The sequence below is a fragment of the Oncorhynchus nerka genome, linkage group LG2 (genome assembly GCF_034236695.1).
Source record: "Oncorhynchus nerka isolate Pitt River linkage group LG2, Oner_Uvic_2.0, whole genome shotgun sequence".
Lineage (NCBI taxonomy): Eukaryota > Metazoa > Chordata > Actinopteri > Salmoniformes > Salmonidae > Oncorhynchus > Oncorhynchus nerka.
The window spans coordinates 44,449,575-44,468,548 of record NC_088397.1 but is presented as its reverse complement, the minus strand read 5'-3'; the positions used below and the strand labels follow the sequence as shown (position 1 = coordinate 44,468,548).

Sequence of the window (18,974 nt, the reverse complement as noted above, 5' to 3'; positions counted from 1 at the left end):
CTATTTTAAGACCTAGTGGTTTAATACCTACTGTATGAGGCTTGCATATGAATGGTTACTTGATTAAGTGAGTGCACAATCTACTATAAACATTTTTTTTCTCTCTTTCCTCTTTTTTTCTCTCTCTTTCCTCAGAAAATCTTGGTGGTGGTGACAGTGTTTGATTATGACAAGATTGGCAAGAATGACGCCATTGGGAAGATATTTGTGGGAAGCAAGGCGACGGGCCCTGGTCTGAAGCATTGGTCTGACATGCTCTCTAACCCCAGGCGTCCCATTGCCCAGTGGCATCCACTACAACAGGAGGAGGATATAGATGCGGCGCTGGCAGGTTTAAATGCAAAAAAGTAACTTAATTTGGCCAATTTGATTACCAACTAACCCAACTCAGAAACCCTCCCTCCCCAACCCTACTACACTGCATGAAACTCATGACTTGCACATGATTCTGTCATGTCTACTTGAAACACTGAACAAAAAAAGAAACATCTAGAATATCAGCTTATTCATAGTTAAATTGAACAACATAAACAACACTTTTTCAACATCATAGCATTTCACATATTTAGTGTATTGTGAGAAGAGGGAGATTGAACGATTGATTGATAAATGGATCTGTGTTTCATTTCAGCATGCTTTTTAGCACCAGATGCTTAGATGCTGATAATGAATGCTTAGAGAATGGCTTAATGAAAGGGATGGTTATAGCTTCTTCATTTAGTTGATCGAGCATTATGCATGCTTTACTTATGCTCTCACTGCTCTACATAAACCATGCCAAACCGATTCCTAATAGCATATATCTTGTTCTCAAACCATAAGTGTGCCATATCTTGCAGTAGAATGAGTATTGAGAAATGTCTCATACTGAACCGTTTGAAATCTTCTTATGTAAAGGGTTTAGGTGAGATGGTATAAAGTTAATACAATGGCAGCAATTCATTCCAGAATGTATTTTTAACAGAACTTCACAATGCGATTTTTCTTTTGTTATTCCAATTTTCTTCTTCTTCTTATTATTATATGTATTCCCATACATATGAGAGAGCCATATTGTGGCAAAAAATTTGACTTTGCAGTTAATGATTATTAATCAAACATAATTTCTATGCAGTTATGGCTTTCAGAGTGATACACAGTCTAGGAGGAGTTCATGGGTGCCTTTTTTGATTAAACAGTTTGGTGAAGTACACTAGGCTCTCAACTTAATGTGCACTGAGGTAAACGGTATACCTGGCAAAAGTCATAATGACACAGTCCAAGGAAACTGCCAATGTGTTGCAGACCTTTTTTTGACCACTTGGATGTAAATGTGTTTACTTATCCATGGCCAAGGTAAAAATGAAGAATTCATTTATCTCTGTCGTTGAAAACACATTTGACCCTTTACTAATTTAAGTCAAAGACACAAATTGTTGAGGATTTATGTTCAAGAAAATAAAGAAAAAACGATGAATCATATTCTACTAAAACAACATTACACCCTGTACACTGTTGTGAATTCATTTTTGGCATTAGTGCTATCAAGATGAAAGGGGCATATGTTATAAAATGGGACCATCTGCTTGTTACAGCCGCTGCCTGTGAATTGTAAATCACGGTGCATCTCTGAAATGACTGATACAAACATACTGGAGGGGATGTTTTCTCAGTTGAAATGTGTGTTTGCATGAAGGCCCGACGTCCATTTCTCTCCGCTGAGGATGACTTTAGCGGCGTGGGTATTCATTCCATTTTTTGGATGCTCAATTTGTAATGATGAAAAAGTACTCATCAAGCAACCGGTACATACAAACACAGCTTTTGCATGAAACAAACGAGAGTAAAGTAAGCATGATTTATGCCTTGTGCAAATCTTCATGTCAATTGGCCTTTGGCTTTTGCACCACACACTCATCAGCAACCTGCTTAGTATGTAACCCTTACTGTTTGATGCCAAACTACTGAAACATTGTGTATTGTCTGCTGTTTATTCAAACCTGTTTTTCCCAAGGGCGTTGTTCGTTCAGACATCCTATGATTTTGATGTCCAAGAGGCCACTGTATATAAGCTGATCAAACTGAAAGGAGGGTGAACGTTAGGATGCTAATTAGTCCATTGTAGTTTTGCCCCCCCCCCCTCTTCCTTCTGTAAACATTATGCATTGAGCAAATGTGTTAATACAGCATGCATCTTATACAATGTTGTAAATATCAGCATGTTTTAAAGAGGAATCATAACTATATTGTGTTTGTGTGTTTGTGTCCAAAATCATTTTGATAATAAAACGGAGAGAAAATATGCATTGACTGCACATTTGATGTATTTTCCCTAAAGGCTATGGGACTCAACATATGTCTGCATAGTATATGCGTTTTAGAGGCTATTTTCTTGCCTGGAATTCAAGTGTTGATTTTTACTGTTTGGTTATTCATTTAGCAGACCAAAAATGTTGCATGCTTGTTTTTAGTATGTGTTAATTGTATAATCCTTTCAATCTGTCTACTGTGGTCAACCCTAAATATTTTACTATATACTACAAGTACAAATGCAATATTACTAACATGTCCTGCATTCACTTGTATGTGTGCATGGTCTTTGATGGCCATGATTCATTGTGTATTTATTGCAAAAGGACAACATTCACTAGCTCTCTTGCTTTGTAATTATATGTACCATAAGTGTTTCCTTCATTTATCCTGCCAGAGGTTGTAGTAACTGCCTTATCAAACATAATTTGTATCTGTTGTGTTGGGTTGGCCAGTATTGTCCCATTACTAAGTCAGATGACGGTACTACACAAATGTAAGTCCAAGTACTAGACCTTCCTTAGACTGTTTAGTGACAGGTTCATAACTCACCGCATAGAAGTCAAAGCATGGACTTGTAGCCCTCTTTCAATACCTCTTATATATTTGTACCCTGACTAGACCTCTGCTTGCTGTCATTCAATGCTTAGTATAACAGTTAAATGTGTCCTTTTTTTAGTATGTTGATCAAAATAAGAAGAAAAGCCATACAACTTGAGCACTGAAACATTAGAGCTCATCTGTGAGGTTAGTAAACCAAGCCTAAAACACCTCTTAGGTCTCTATACTCTGAGCAAAGGTATATTGCTACTCATATAAAAAAAACTTATAGAGATAATAACAGAGTAGCTGGTTCAGACTTGATCACTTTCCTATGACAGAATAGCTTAAAAATGATCTACCGAATTAGTATATTTATATGTGAATTATATTAGATTTGTTCCTCTATATAATCACCTGTGCCAGCTCTGTTGGATTTTCACCTCACATTATATAATATGTGTTTTGCTTATATATTTAACATGATAATAGTGGTTATGTTTACCGACATTATTGGCATGACTTTGAGTTAATATTGTAAGATATACATGCCTCGGCATGTATTAAATCCAATGACTGCTTGGCTTTTTGGGATGATCAAATACATACCTATGTTCGGAAAAAGTTTAAATGAACCTTCAGTCAGTCGTATAATTTGCACATGGAATGCAAAACAATGTTTTATGTTAGCATAAAGAGCCAATAGCAGAAAAATAGTGAAATGTTACTCGATTGCAAAATTACGTACATTTCTCCATGCTCTTAATACACCGATTGCAAGTATACATTTATTTAACCCATAAAACCCATACAGTATAACCTCCATTCCAGTTATGCAGTTATTACTCAAATTATGAGTTTAATTGTGGTGATGAATGAATACTGTTACTTCCTTACATGTTTTCCGGATCCCTCCTATTGAGTATGCTTGGGTTGATTATGATTGTTTTATAGACCATTATTCTGTCCATTTTTAAAAGTTGTATTTGCAATAGGACCAATAGCGCCTGTGTTCTTCTAACATTTTCTCAGTGAACAACAGAAACTGAGTGGGTTTTTTCAAATTACTGCAATGCAGGCAACAAAATCCCTGTCTTCCTGGGTCTATGGAACTCTTCTGAGTATGGGGCGGACCCAAACAGTGCAGAGCTACATTCGCAATGCAATACTGCCAACCTTGCTGCTTAAAAAAAAAAAAGAAATAGGGTTCCTCTTTATGCATAGCGTTTTGATCCTCCATGGCCACCATACTTCACGACTTCCAAAGAACTGTTCCCCTCTGCCTCTCCTCCTCACTCCCTCCTCTCCTTCTATACTATTCAACAACATGGACAAGGGAATTGCTTGAACGTGATTGTTTTTTTTGTCTCGTTGTAGAGGTGTGCGTATGTGTGTGTGTGTGTGTCAGTAGTTGTGCCTTTTGTGGATTGCATGATTTATTTCCCTACCAACAAACATGTTGTTGTCCAGCAAAAAGACTACATATCCTCCAGCTCTTGTATCAATATATCAGTCAATGTGATATTATTAAGAACCTCAAGGGAACCAAAACATGGAATGTCTCCACAGACGTATCTATATGTTATCATAGGAAATAAAGGTCTTTTAAGTATGCTCGTCTTGTGTCGTTTGTAAACAACAGTCTTTGTATTACATTTTCAAATTCACCTCTCCATATAATCTTTACCTGCTTTATTAGTGCTTACAAATGTGTACCAACCCTGGTTGTCGATCATGCATACATACTGTAGGCCTCTGCGGTAAGATGCATTACCACACATGACCATTTGATGACAGTGAATATAAATCATTTATACAAGGCTCAGGAGACTTTTCAGGTGGTGCAGTTTAAAAATAAACATGAAATGTAACTTAGTTACATAGAACATCATAATATACCAACTCTTACACCAGTTCATAGATTAAACCTTCGTAGACATTCGTACAGTATAATGTGCTGTGACGATATGAGTATGCATTATAACAATCCATAACTACATTTTTTTTTAAATATGCTAATATGCTAACTGTGTGTGAACTATGTGTGTACAATACAACCATCAACAGAGGAGAAAAGTGAAAGGGGCATCAAAAAAGGATTTAAAGTTGGCGCCCATCTGTCATTCCTGTCATGATTTGAATGTAGCGGTGGTTGGTGGTTGGTGATGGTGTAGTTGGGGTAAAAATTGGAAATAATTCTTGGATCATCCTCTTCCTCTCACTTGGACAGTTTACTGATGACCCGGATTAAGGCTCCGTTCTCGTCCTTCAGTCTCTGGTTCTCATTCTGCAGCTCTGTCTGGATCTGTGGAGGACAGCAGACAACAAGCAAACAGAGCAAACAGAGAAGGGTTAGGGCAGGGGATACTGAAACATAACATCTACATGCTGTACTGTTTGTTAAAGGGAAAGCTAAAAGTTGAAAGTATACCAATTCAAGCTGATTTACAAAAAAAAAAAAAACTCTAGTCCCAAGTGTGATATACAGAACAAATGACAATGACTGACACATTCATCACCCCTCTCTCCTCCGAGTCAACTGGGGCCATACTTGAAAACATGAGCAACCATTTAATTATTGATTTTGACCACTACCTACATGAACAAATTTCCTCAACTTAACCTGTACCCCTGCACACTGACTCGGTACTGCTATGTTGGCCAGGTTGCAATTGTAAATGAGAACTTGTTCTCAACTTTCCTACCTGGTTAAATAAAGGTGAAATAAATATAGCCTCGTTATTGTTACTTTTTATTATTTTTTGCTTTAGTTTATTTGGTCAATCATTTCTTAACTCTTTTTGAACTACACTGTTGTTTAAGGGCTTGTAAAGTAAGCATTTCACAGTAAGGTCTACACTTCTTGTATTCGGCGCATGTGACAAATGAAGTTTGATTTGATTTATTGTGACAAATTCTCAATTGTAGCTTGTCCCACATATTAGCCCCATGCTAACTTCAACAGGTGGCACTGATTATGTCCTGGCACAAGTGCATCAGCCTATTAAAATAATTGAAGTAGTTGGAAATGTTCCTTAACATACCTAAGTCCAAAATAATGTTCTGATAATCAAAGCAACTATCACATGTATTTGACCCACTGGTCAAATTACTCTCTGTGTAAAGTGCCTAGTCCACGTAATTGTCGCAGATGGTGGAAGGGTTCGAATCTCGGATGAGTCCACTTGCCCCTCTGAAATGTTTATTTCCATCCATTATGTTAGCGTGGAGTTCTTGACTCGGACTAAAATAAGTGCCATTTATTTTGTGTGCCGGTACTCTTTATATTTAGGTGCAGGAACTGCACAAATTTGTGGTGCCGGTACTCAGTTCCGGTGAGCTCCTGCCCAAGCCAAGCCCTGTTAGTGTGTTGAAAAGGGATGCCTAGAGCCAACAGCTTGAAAATGAAGATTATGAATAAATTTAATAAAGGAGCTACCTCTTTCTTCAGCCTTGCACACAAACACACTGCTGTTGTCTAAAAATCACATTGAATAGGCTATATTACATGGATGTGTACACCTAAATTAAGGCATTTTTAATCATCTACTTCAGCATATATGCAATATTTTACGCAAAAAAAAACATGAACATTACAAAGTGTACATCAGGTAATGTGCACTCTCGTTATCATCCTACAGATGGCAGTATTGTAGTTATTTTAAAGAAGTTTGCAAGACTCAAAATCAACAGTCTTAATGTTGGAAGAAAGTTGGCTGTCATTATGATATTGTTTTGTAGGGTACACTTACATGCAGGCTAAACGCTATGCATTGTTATAATCATCCACTTCGTCACATGCGTTTTGAATTGAGCATAAGGACTGGCAGTGAACAGTGTTTTCCTCAAACAAAAAGTGAGGGGGGATCAAACCCACGGTTAAAGTGCACTATCGATTGCAAGTCAACCGCTTTAGCAGTATGTACCACAGAGAAGCGATGATGACAATGATATGGCTACTATTTGATAAAAATATGGATTATGGATTTAATGATGTACAATAAACTTACACATTGTAAGGACCTCATTTATGTGTGAAATTGATCAACAAAAACGTGGGAATTTGTCATGTGTGAAAATGTTGTCTATCACTTGTAGCCTAGTCAAGGATGCATCAGTTCAATATTGGCACATGACATTTTGTTACAGACCAATGTAACAAGTAAACCTTGAATTTGTAGGTTTAAATTCTCTCTAGTGGCCAGGGTTGACCTATTTCAAGAAATGCCATTGGTTGGTGGATATAAAGTTTAAGATCTTTCATAGGCTAATGAAAAAGTTAGCATAGAGCTAACGTGTGCCATGTTATGTGCTAACGTGTGCCATGTTATCTGATGGGACCAGCTACAATTATGCGTTCTATCACATGCAAGTAAATCGATGCCTTTCATTGGCTGATACGCATTTTGAGCTGGAGAACCCATTTAAATTTAAATGGTTGCTTATGTTCGCAAGTATGGCCCCACAGTGTTTGCCCACAGAGATATTGTATATTCAGTTCAGTGTTCCATCTTTATTGAGAGCTCTCATTCAGAGATAATAAGAGGTTGTTGTCTGTACCCTCGTGTATGGAACACTGCAGATGCTTGTGGCAGTAGTGAATGCAGGCAAATACTAATGAAATATTATAATGGAAATATTCTCAAGAGAGACAAGAGCTGGCAATAAGCCGCAAGAAAGGGCCCTGAATTGGTCAAACAATTAACAACTCTCGGTATCAATTCGGTAAATTCAAGCAGGTTGGTATTTACCAAGTTTAATCCAATTTTATTGGTCACATACATGTGGTTAGCAGACGTTAATTCTTGATGCACCCATCCCGTTACCGGGATCATTTTCGTCAATATCCGCTGAATTGTAGAACGCCAAATTCAAATTAAATTACAAAAAATATTTAATTTTCATGAAATCACAAGTGCAATATAGCAAAACGCAGCTTAGCTTGTTGTTAATCCACCTGGCGTGTCAGATTTCAAAAAAGCTTTTTGGCGAAAGCATACCAAGCGTTTATGTAAGGACATCTCTCTCAGCAGACAATATTAAACAGCTTGCAGCCAAGTAGATTGGTCACGAAAGTCAGAAAAGCAATAAAATGAATCGCTTACCTTTGATAATCTTCAGATGTTTGCACTCACGAGACTCCCAGTTACACAATAAATGTTCCTTTTGTTCCATAAAGATTATTTTTATATCCAAAATACCTCCATTTGGTTGGCACGTTATGTTCAGAAATCCACAGGCTCGAGCGGTCACGACCGAGCAGAAGAAAATTCCAAATAGAATCCGTAAAGTTCGTAGAGACAGGTCAAACGTTTTTTTATAATCAATCCTCAGGTTGTTTTTACAGTATATAATCAATAATATTTCAACCGGGACTGTAGCTTCTTCAATAGGAGAGAAAGAGAGAAAATGTCTGCTCCACGCTGTTGCGCATGTAAAACGCTGCTGGCACCCAGCCATCCAATGACGCGATGTGATCTTTCTCGCTCATTTTTCAAAATAAAAGCCTGAAACTCTGTCTAAAGACTGTGCCCACCATGGGGAAGCCATAGGAAAAATAATTTGGTTGATATCCCTTTAAATGCAGCGAAGGCAGGCAATGGAACAGAGAGCTTTCAGGAAAAACAGCACTTCCGGGTTGGATTTTCATCAGGTTCTCGCCTGCAATATCAGTTATGTTATACTCACAGACAATATTTTGTCAGTTTTGGAAACTGTAGAGTGTTCATCTCCTTTGTTTTGTTGACGTTGAGTGAGATTGATTTCCTTACACCACACTCCCTGTAGGCTGTTTCGTCATTGTTGGTAATCAAGCCCACTACTTTTTTGTCATCTGCAAACTTAATGACTGAGTTGGAGGTGTGCATGGCCACGCAGTCATGGGTGAACAGGGAGTACAGGAGGGGGCTGAGCATGCACCCTTGTGGGGCCCCAGTGATGAGGATCACAGAAGTGGAGATGGTGTTTCCTACAATTGCACAGGGCGGGGTTGAGACCCAGGCTCTCAAGCTTAATGACGAGCTTGGAGGGTACTATGGTGTTGAAAGCTGAGCTGCAGTCAATGAACAGTATTACATAGGTATTCCTCTTGTCCAGATGGGATAGGGCAGTGTGCAGTGTGAAGGCGATTGCATCGTCTGTGGACCTATTGGAGCGGTGTGCAAATTGAAGTGGGAATAGGGTGGAAGGTAAGGTGGAAGTGATACGATCCTTGACTAGTCTCCCAAAGCACTTCATAATGACAGAAGTGAGTGCTACTGGGTGATAATCATTTAGTTCAGTTATGTTTGCCTTCTTGGGTACAGGAACAATGGTAGCCATCTTGAAGCATGTGGGGAGGGCAGACTGGGATAGGGAGAGATTGAATATGTCTTTAAACACACCAGCCAGCTGGTCTGTGCATGCTCTGAGGACGCGGCTAGGGATTCTGTCTGGGCCGGCAGTCCTTGATATCGGGCTGCGTCGGTGACACTGTATTATCCTCAAATAGAGCAAAGAAGGTGTTTACATTGTCTGGAAGCAAGACGTCGGTGTCCGTGACGTGGCTGGTTCTCTTTTTTTAGTCCATAATTGCCTGTAGACCCTGCCACATATGTCTCGTGCCTGAGCCTTTGAATTGCGACTCCACTTTGTCCCTATACCAATATTTCGCTTGGTTGATTGCCTTGGAGAGTATAACTACACGGTTTATATTCTGCCATATTCCCAGTCATCTTTCCATGGTTAAAATGCGGTAGTTCGCGTTTTCAGTTTTGAGCGAATGCCGCCATCTATCCACAGTTTCTGGTTAGGGTAGGTTTTAATAGTCACAATGGGTACAACATTATCTAATGCACTTCCTTATAAACTCACTCACTGAATCAGCGTATAAATCAATGTTATTCTCTGAGGCTGCCCGGAACAATTCCCAGTCTGTGTGATCAAAACAATCTTGAAGCGTGGATTTCGATTGTTCAGACCAGCATTGCATAGTCACAGGTACATCCTGTTTGAGTTTCTGCCTATAGGATAGTAGGAGCAAAATGGAGTCATGGTCATATTTGCAGAAGGGTGGGGGAGGGCCTTGTATGCATCGCAGAAGTTAGAATAGCAGTGATCCAGTGTATTGCCCGCATGAGTGTTACAATCAATATGTTGATTGGATTTAGGTAGCCTTGTTCTCAAATTTGCTTTGTTAAAATTCCCAACTACAATAAATGCAACCTCAGGACATATGGTTTCCAGTCCAATAAAGTTCCTTGAGGGCGGTTGTGGTATCAGCTTGTGGGGGGATATACACAGCTGTGACAATAACCAACAAGAATTCTCTTGGGAGATAATATGGTCAGCATTTGATGAAGGAATTCTAGGTCAGATGAAAAAAAAGGTCTTGAGTTCCTGTATGTTGTTACAATTACACCATGAGTCGTTAATAATGAAGCATACACCCCCACCCTTTGTCCCAGAAAGATTCCATCGACGCAACGCATAAAGAATCCCGGTGGCTGTACCGACTCTGACAACATATTCCGAGAGAGCCATGTTTCCGTGAAACAGGGAATGTTACAATCCCAGATGTCTCTCTGGAAAGCAACCCTTGCCCTAATCTCGTCTATCTTGTTATCTAGTGACTGGACATTGGCAATAAATATACTCGTAAGTGGTGAGTGGTGTGCACGCCTTCAAAGTCTGACCAGGAGGCAGCTCTGTCTACATCTTCTGCGGCGTCGTTGTTTTGGGTCGGCCTCTGGAATCAGATCCAATGTCCTGTGTGGTGGTGCGAACAAAGGATCCACTTTGGGAAAGTTGTATTCCTGGTCATAATGTTGGTAAGTTGACATCGCTTTGATATCCAATAGTTCTTCTCGGCTGTATGTAATAACACTTAAGATTTTCTGCTCTAACAACGTAAGAAATAATACATTAAAATTTTTTAAAATACTGCATGGTTTACTAAGGACTAGAAGTGAGGCGACCATCTCTGTCGGCCCCATCTTGCGCCATCTTGGGATGACTCGTACTGGAGGCAGCTCTGTAGGGTAGTCACTAGCTGACACAGCCACAAAGTTATGAAATCTGATTTTAAACCTAACCCTCACCCGTATGCCTATACCTTCAATTAAGACCAAAAAGCACATTTTTGTTTTCATGAATTTGTACAATATATAACAAATTTGGATTTTGCAGCTGGTCCTTATCTAGAGGAAATTGATCAATTCTGGACAGATACCTTCACTTCATCTTCCATGTCTGATATCTTCTTCTGAAGGACACGTGTTTCCTACAGAGAAGAGATGACACAAGCCACAATGAGACTAAACATGACAGGGCTATCAGCCTGACCATGACATTAACTAATAAAACAAAATATAATCAAATAGACATGTTGTACCAGAACAAGAGAGAAGCAAACAGAAAGTGCATAGGCAAACATCTTGTGAAATGAGGATCTCACCCGTTTTTCTTTCTCAAGCATGGACCTCTCATTGGACCTCTCAGTCATTGTGATCTTTCTCTGCAATACAAAAGTCCATGGTTAAAATAGTGACAATGAGAACAATCCCTGAAACAGCAGACATTTCTCATATGAAGAGTTTAATTCCAAAACACTATATATCCATTTTCAGATGGAGTCTATTGACTCACCTGTGAGTCAATCTAAGTAACATAAGAAAACCCCCATCAAAATCAGTCAGTTTAAGCTAGAGATATCAAACACCGCTGTAGCTTGGCCACCTTCCACTTCAGATTCGGAAGGCCGCCATAGGCGGATGCAGTGGAAGGAGGCCGAGCTACAGTGGTGTTTGTTAGATCATGAGAACCTGAAAATCGTGTCCGAATGGTTTGGCCTAGAAAACTAATAGGACCAGTCTAGGGATAGATGACTCTCACGATGGAGGGGGAGGGGAGGGGGTCAACTTTGTTTCATTTGGAAATTAGAGCTCTACCTAGCGGTTGAGAAGCCTAGAGATGATCGTATTAGCAATGGCACATTAGAAGGGCAATTTGCCTAACAGAAATGACTTTAGTTCTGCTTTCATAGGTAGGTAGGCATTGTTAAATGAGGGATGATGTCAAATTTGGACACATTATGGTAATTTTGTGTGACCACAAATATACAGTTAATTACATTTAAATGAATGCGTTTTCAGGTGGTTTGTAGTGCAATTTCACCCAAAGTGTTTTTCTTGAATTTCAAATTAGCTACTGTACATGTTTCCATCATGGTTCCCACATACAGGACAAAGAGTAGTTTTCTATTATAGCATTTTTTGTATTACTATTTACCATATTCTTATTCCTAACAGGAATGGTGCAATATTCATCCCTCAACAACTGAATTCCTACCTTTTATCCCATGTCTTTGGTGACTGATTGAGTTTTCTTACAGTCCTCTTATTGGCCAAAGTTAGAGTGCCACAACACTGAACTGCAGCAACCCAAAAGGTTACAAATTATGTTAATTGGTGCAGGAGGGCTGGGGAGACGAACATCCAAGTTCAAATGAAGATTTTTTTCCACATCTACTTCTAAATCCATTGTCAAAAAACATGCTCAACCAACCGGTTGAGAATAGGGTTAAATAACTTATTAAAGTGATTTGTGTTTGTTCATGACAGAAATGTATTTGCTTGAAATCTACAGTATCACTTGAAAGTTTCATTTCAGGGAGACAAATAATCATGTTTTGTTGCAAAACACTAAATATCCACCTGAGCCTCACTCAGACAAATAAGTATTACTTGTAGGTTTTACACAATCAAATGTGACAAGTAATTACATTTTTTAAGGAGAAATTTACAAATGATACATTTCTGACATTAATTAATATAAAAAATATATATTTTTTAAAATGTATCAATAAAGTAATATGAGGTATGTATATAAAATATTTACATTTGCCATTTTTAGCAGATGCTCTTATCCAGAGTGATTCATTAATCTTAAGATTGCTTGGTGAGAGACAACCACATATCACAGGCGAATATACAGGATACGAACATTCCATTCCAGCTAAACAATGGATAATTAGAGTTTTGCCACAAAAGCCATTTTAATACACAATTAAAATCTATGAATAAAGAAAATCTGAGAACAGTAATATTTTACCCACACATGAAGGTAAGTCATAAGCAATCATTTCTTTTGAGAAAAAAAACGATTTGTGATTTGTGGAAAGATTTGTGGACATAGCGTTTTTGGAACAAAACTCTTCAATATTTAGCTTTGAAAACAAACATGGTACTGTACTTCAAAAATACCAATTCCCAAGCATTTCTCTGGGAATAATCCAATGCCTTTTACTTGCATAATCTGTCATGGTTCTCACTCCTGATTCTTTCCTGATTTTATTGTGCAGTGGTCCATGTAATAGGATTTGGAAGAGTCACTCCACATTGTATTTGACAAGAACTGTAAGTTGGGAATCACAATGATAAGTCATGATATGGCACAACCGTCCATATACACTACAAGTATGTGGGCACCCCTTCAAATTAGTGGATTAAGCTTTTTCAGTCACACCTGTTGCTGACAGATATAAAATTGAGCACACAGTCATGCAGTCTCGAAAGACAAACATTGACAGTAGAATGGCCCCTACTGAAGACCTCCGTGACTTTCAACGTGGCACCGTCATAGGATGCCACCTTTCCAACAAGTCAGTTGGTCAAATTTCTGCCCTGCTGGAGTTTCCCTGGTCAACTGTAAGTACAGTTCGTGTGGAAATGTCTAGGAGCATCAACGGCTCAGCCTTGAAGAGGTATGCCACACAAGCGCACAGAACGGGATCGCCGAGTGCTGAAGCGTGTAACTCGTAACATTCGTCTGTCCTCGTTTGCAACACTCACCACCGAGTACCAAACGTCAGCACAGAAACTGTTTGTCGGGAGCTTCATGAAATTAGTTTCCATGGCTGAGCAGCCGCATATAAGCCTAAGATCACCATGTGCAATGCAAAGCGTTGGCTGAAGTGGTGTAAACCTCGCTGCCATTGGCGGAAACGGGTTCTCTGGAGTGATGAATCACACTTCACCATCTGGCAGTATGGCGGACGAATCTGGGTTTGGCAGATGCCAGGAGAACTCTACCTGCCCCAATGCATAGTGCCAAATGTAAAGTTTGATGGAACAGGGCTCCGGGCAGCCGAGCGGAAATGGAGGAAAACTCGCCTCCCTGCGGACCTGGCATCCTTTCACTCCCTCCTCTCTACATTTTCCTCTTCTGTCGCTGCTGCTAAAGCCACTTTCTACCACTCTAAATTCCAAGCATCTGCCTCTAACCCTAGGAAGCTCTTTGCCACCTTCTCCTCCCTCCTGAATCCCCCTCCCCCCCTCCCCCTCCTCCTCTCTGCAGATGACTTCGTCAACCATTTTGAAAAGAAGGTCGACGACATCCGATCCTCGTTTGCTAAGTCAAACGACACCGCTGGTTCTGCTCACACTGCCCTACCCTGTGCTCTGACCTCTTTCTCCCTCTCTCTCCAGATGAAATCTCGCGTCTTGTGACGGCCGGCCGCCCAACAACCTGCCCGCTTGACCCTATCCCCTCCTCTCTTCTCCAGACCATTTCCGGAGACCTTCTCCCTTACCTCACCTCGCTCATCAACTCATCCCTGACCGCTGGCTACGTCCCTTCCGTCTTCAAGAGAGCGAGAGTTGCACCCCTTCTGAAAAAACCTACACTCGATCCCTCCGATGTCAACAACTACAGACCAGTATCCCTTCTTTCTTTTCTCTCCAAAACCCTTGAACGTGCCGTCCTTGGCCAGCTCTCCCCCTATCTCTCTCAGAATGACCTTCTTGATCCAAATCAGTCAGGTTTCAAGACTAGTCATTCAACTGAGACTGCTCTTCTCTGTATCACGGAGGCGCTCCGCACTGCTAAAGCTAACTCTCTCTCCTCTGCTCTCATCCTTCTAGACCTATCGGCTGCCTTCGATACTGTGAACCATCAGATCCTCCTCTCCACCCTCTCCGAGTTGGGCATCTCCGGCGCGGCCCACGCTTGGATTGCGTCCTACCTGACAGGTCGCTCCTACCAGGTGGCGTGGCGAGAATCCGTCTCCTCACCACATGCTCTCACCACTGGTGTCCCCCAGGGCTCTGTTCTAGGCCCTCTCCTATTCTCGCTATACACCAAGTCACTTGGCTTTGTCATAACCTCACATGGTCTCTCCTATCATTGCTATGCAGACGACACACAATTAATCTTCTCCTTTCCCCCTTCTGATGACCAGGTGGCGAATCGCATCTCTGCATGTCTGGCAGACATATCAGTGTGGATGACGGATCACCACCTCAAGCTGAACCTCGGCAAGACGGAGCTGCTCTTCCTCCCGGGGAAGGACTGCCCGTTCCATGATCTCGCCATCACGGTTGACAACTCCACTGTGTCCTCCTCCTAGAGCGCTAAGAACCTTGGCGTGATCCTGGACAACACCCTGTCGTTCTCAACTAACATCAAGGCGGTGGCCCGTTCTTGTAGGTTCATGCTCTACAACATCCGCAGAGTACGACCCTGCCTCACACAGGAAGCGGCGCAGGTCCTAATCCAGGCACTTGTCATCTCCCGTCTGGATTACTGCAACTCGCTGTTGGCTGGGCTCCCTGCCTGTGCCATTAAACCCCTACAACTCATCCAGAACGCCGCAGCCCGTCTGGTGTTCAACCTTCCCAAGTTCTCTCACGTCACCCCGCTCCTCCGCTCTCTCTCCACTGGCTTCCAGTTGAAGCTCGCATCCGCTACAAGACCATGGTGCTTGCCTACGGAGCTGTGAGGGGAACGGCACCTCAGTACCTCCAGGCTCTGATCAGGCCCTACACCCAAACAAGGGCACTGCGTTCATCCACCTCTGGCCTGCTCGCCTCCCTACCACTGAGGAAGTACAGTTCCCGCTCAGCCCAGTCAAAACTGTTCGCTGCTCTGGCCCCCCAATGGTGGAACAAACTCCCTCACGACGCCAGGACAGCGGAGTCAATCACCACCTTCCGGAGACACCTGAAACCCCACCTCTTTAAGGAATACCTAGGATAGGATAAAGTAATCCTTCTCCCCCCTTAAAAGATTTAGATGCACTATTGTAAAGTGGCTGCTCCACTGGATGTCATAAGGTGAATGCACCAATTTGTAAGTCGCTCTGGATAAGAGCGTCTGCTAAATGACTTAAATGTAAATGTTAAATGTAAATGTAAATGGAAGAAGAATAATGTTCTGGGGCTGTTTTTCATGGTTCGTGCTACAGTAGGCGCCTTTGTTCCAGTGAAGGTAAACCTTAACGCAACAGCATACAATGACATTCTAGACAATTCTGCGCTTCCAACTTTGTGGCAACAGTTTCGGGAAGGCACTTTCCTGTTTCATCATGATAATAGAAGTGGTTTGTCAAGATCAATGTGGAAGAAATTGACTGGCCCGCACAGAGCCCTGACCTCAACCCCGTCAAACACCTTTGGAACGCTGACTGTGAGCCAGGCCTAATCACCCAACATTAGTGCCAGACGTCACTAATGCTCGTTGCTGAATCGAAGCAAGTCCCCGCAGCAATGTTCCAACGTCGAGTGGAAACCTTTCCCAGAAGAGTGGAGGCTGTTATAGCAGCAAAGGGGGACCAACTCCATATTAATGCCCATGATTTCGGAATGAGATGTTCGGCGAGCAGGTGTCCACATACCATGTAGTGTACATATTCATTGGACTCTTCTGCAATCTGGTCATTTTCATCCGTGTTATTTGATTTTGGGATGGTTTGAACTACTTTGTGTGGCGGATGAATACCAGTTAAGGATAATCACCTGTGTGACTTTCTCCAGCTGAGTCTGCACCAACACCAGCTCCTGTTTGCTGCCCTGCAGCCGGGACTTGAGTCTCTCATTTGTAGACATGGCCTCCTCGTACATCTGCAATATAAAAGATGCAACAGCAAACAGACACAGAATATCATAACATGCCACAGTATTTTACTACTACACTTTACTTGAACCCTCTGTCATAAAGGCTACATAATACTTCCATTATCATGACATAACAGATGTCACAACAGATCATTAGCTACCTACGCCAGTTTGCTAGCTTTAAGAAACTGTCAGAGAATTTTACATTACAGGTTACCTTCTTATAGTCAGTGCATCCTGCCTCTTCCTCAGCCTTTTTCCGAGCTGCCATTCTGTTTTCCCTTCGAGCGTCATACGCTTCTCGGTCGTAAGCACCAGACGAGTCCAGTCTGAGGTAAAGATAACAAATGACTGAAACTACTTCACTGTGCCAGAGCTTGATCATCAATATACTTTATATTTCACCTCTATTTAACCAGGTAGGCTAGTTGAGAATAAGTTTTCATTTACAACTGCGACATTTTGAGACGAATTGTAATAAAAAGGTCAGTTGCAAAGGAGACCTGAGTAATAAAGTTGACCAATGGCTGTTAGGATTTGCATGAACGCCTGGTAGTGAAAATATTTGATAAAGTGAGCTGAGATGAAAGCAGCTTACCTGGACACTCTTTCATGCTGAAAACAAACAAAAAAGATATGTCACTTACAAAATGCATAAAACATGAGTAGTTTGAATGATCTTCAACACTGAGGTGTAATGGCTTCTTCCTGGTTAATATTGCACACTCAGATCGTAACTTTTGCTTGGGACTGTATTTTAAATCAACCTATGCTTATTGGGCTTTAATGAACAGGAATAAAATAGGCACTTGTTAGGACAGATGACACTTGTAAATGACCCCTATGTTCAGAACCTTTGATTGTGCATTCTTTGGGGTTTCACACATATTTCCCCCCAGCGCAATTCATTTAAAATCAAAGTTTTCAGTGAAAAACCATGACAACATTGACAGCAATATATCAAATAATGATAAAATGACAAAATGGACAGTCTAAGAAAATTCCATACAGTATTTGACATGCAAATATAAAAAATATATACAGTGGGGAGAACAAGTATTTGATACACTGCCGATTTTGCAGGTTTTCCTACTTACAAAGCATGTAGAGGTCTGTAATTGTTATCATAGGTACATTTCAACTGTGAGAGACGGAATCTAAAAAATCACATTGTATGCTTTTTAAGTAATTAATTTGCATTTTATTGCATGACATAAGTATTTGATACATCAGAAAAGCAGAACTTAATATTTGGTACAGAAACCTTTGTTTGCAATTACCGAGATCATACGTTTCCTGTAGTTCTTGACCAGGTATGCACACACTGCAGCAGGGATTTTGGCCCACTCCTCCATACAGACCTTCTCCAGATCCTTCAGGTTTCGGGGCTGTCACTGGGCAATACGGACTTTCAGCTCCCTCCAAAGATTTTCTATTGGGTTCAGGTCTGGAGACTGGCTAGGCCACTCCAGGACCTTGAGATGCTTCTTACGGAGCCACTCCTTAGTTGCCCTGGCTGTGTGTTTCGGGTCGTTGTCATGCTGGAAGACTCAGCCACGACCCATCTTCAATGCTCTTACTGAGGGAAGGAGGTTGTTGGCCAAGATCTCGCGATACATGGCCCCATCCATCCTCCCTTCAACACGGTGCAGTCGTCCTGTCCCTTTGCAGAAAAGCATCCCCAAAGAATGATGTTTCCACCACCATGCTTCACGGTCGGGATGGTGTTCTTGGAGTTGTACTCATCCTTCTTCCTCCAAACACGGCGAGTGGAGTTTAATCCAAAAAGCTCTATTTTTGTCTCATCAGATCACATGACCTTCTCCCAATCCTCCTCTGGATCATCCAGATGGTCATTGGCAAACTTCAGACGGGCCTGGACATGCGCTGGCTTGAGCAGGATGACCTTGCATGCGCTGCAGGATTTTATTCCATGATGGCGTAGTATGTTACTAATGGTTTTCTTTGAGACTGTGGTTCCAGCACTCTTCAGGTCATTGACCAGGTCCTGCCATGTAGTTCTGGGCTGATCCCTCACCTCCCTCATGATGATTGATGCCCCACGAGGTGAGATCTTGCATGGAGCCCCTACCAAGCGTGATTGATCGTCATCTTGAACTTCTTCCATTTTCTAATAATTGTGCCAACAGTTGTTGCCTTCTTACCAAGCTGCTTGCCTATTGTCCTGTAGCCCATCCCAGCCTTGTGCAGGTCTACAATTTTTTTCACTGATGTCCTTACACAGCTCTCTGGTATTGGCCATTGTGGAGAGGT

The 18,974-nt window shown here is 41.3% G+C and overlaps 2 protein-coding genes across 4 annotated transcripts in view; one reads left to right on the top strand and one right to left on the bottom strand.

Moving 5' to 3' along the window:
- The window catches only part of LOC115135694 (synaptotagmin-2-like), a 74,801-nt gene extending 70,360 nt beyond the window's left edge, over window positions 1-4,441 (top strand). For all 3 annotated transcript variants that reach the window (XM_065026566.1, XM_029670704.2, XM_065026576.1), the window contains one exon: window positions 136-4,441. In XM_065026566.1, the coding sequence (XP_064882638.1) occupies window positions 136-351 (216 nt within the window). In that variant the 3' untranslated portion in view covers window positions 352-4,441. The remainder of the gene's footprint in view (window positions 1-135) is intronic.
- A 65-nt stretch (window positions 4,442-4,506) lies between these two features.
- LOC115135714 (protein phosphatase 1 regulatory subunit 12B-like) overlaps window positions 4,507-18,974 on the bottom strand; it is a 35,851-nt gene continuing 21,383 nt past the window's right edge. Inside the window, exons 2-7 of the mRNA XM_029670718.2 lie at window positions 17,299-17,315; window positions 16,918-17,029; window positions 16,602-16,706; window positions 11,264-11,323; window positions 11,039-11,089; window positions 4,507-5,134 (exon numbers count right to left, since the gene is read on the bottom strand). Of these exons, the coding sequence (XP_029526578.2) occupies window positions 5,048-5,134; window positions 11,039-11,089; window positions 11,264-11,323; window positions 16,602-16,706; window positions 16,918-17,029; window positions 17,299-17,315 (432 nt within the window). The 3' untranslated portion in view covers window positions 4,507-5,047. The remainder of the gene's footprint in view (window positions 5,135-11,038; window positions 11,090-11,263; window positions 11,324-16,601; window positions 16,707-16,917; window positions 17,030-17,298; window positions 17,316-18,974) is intronic.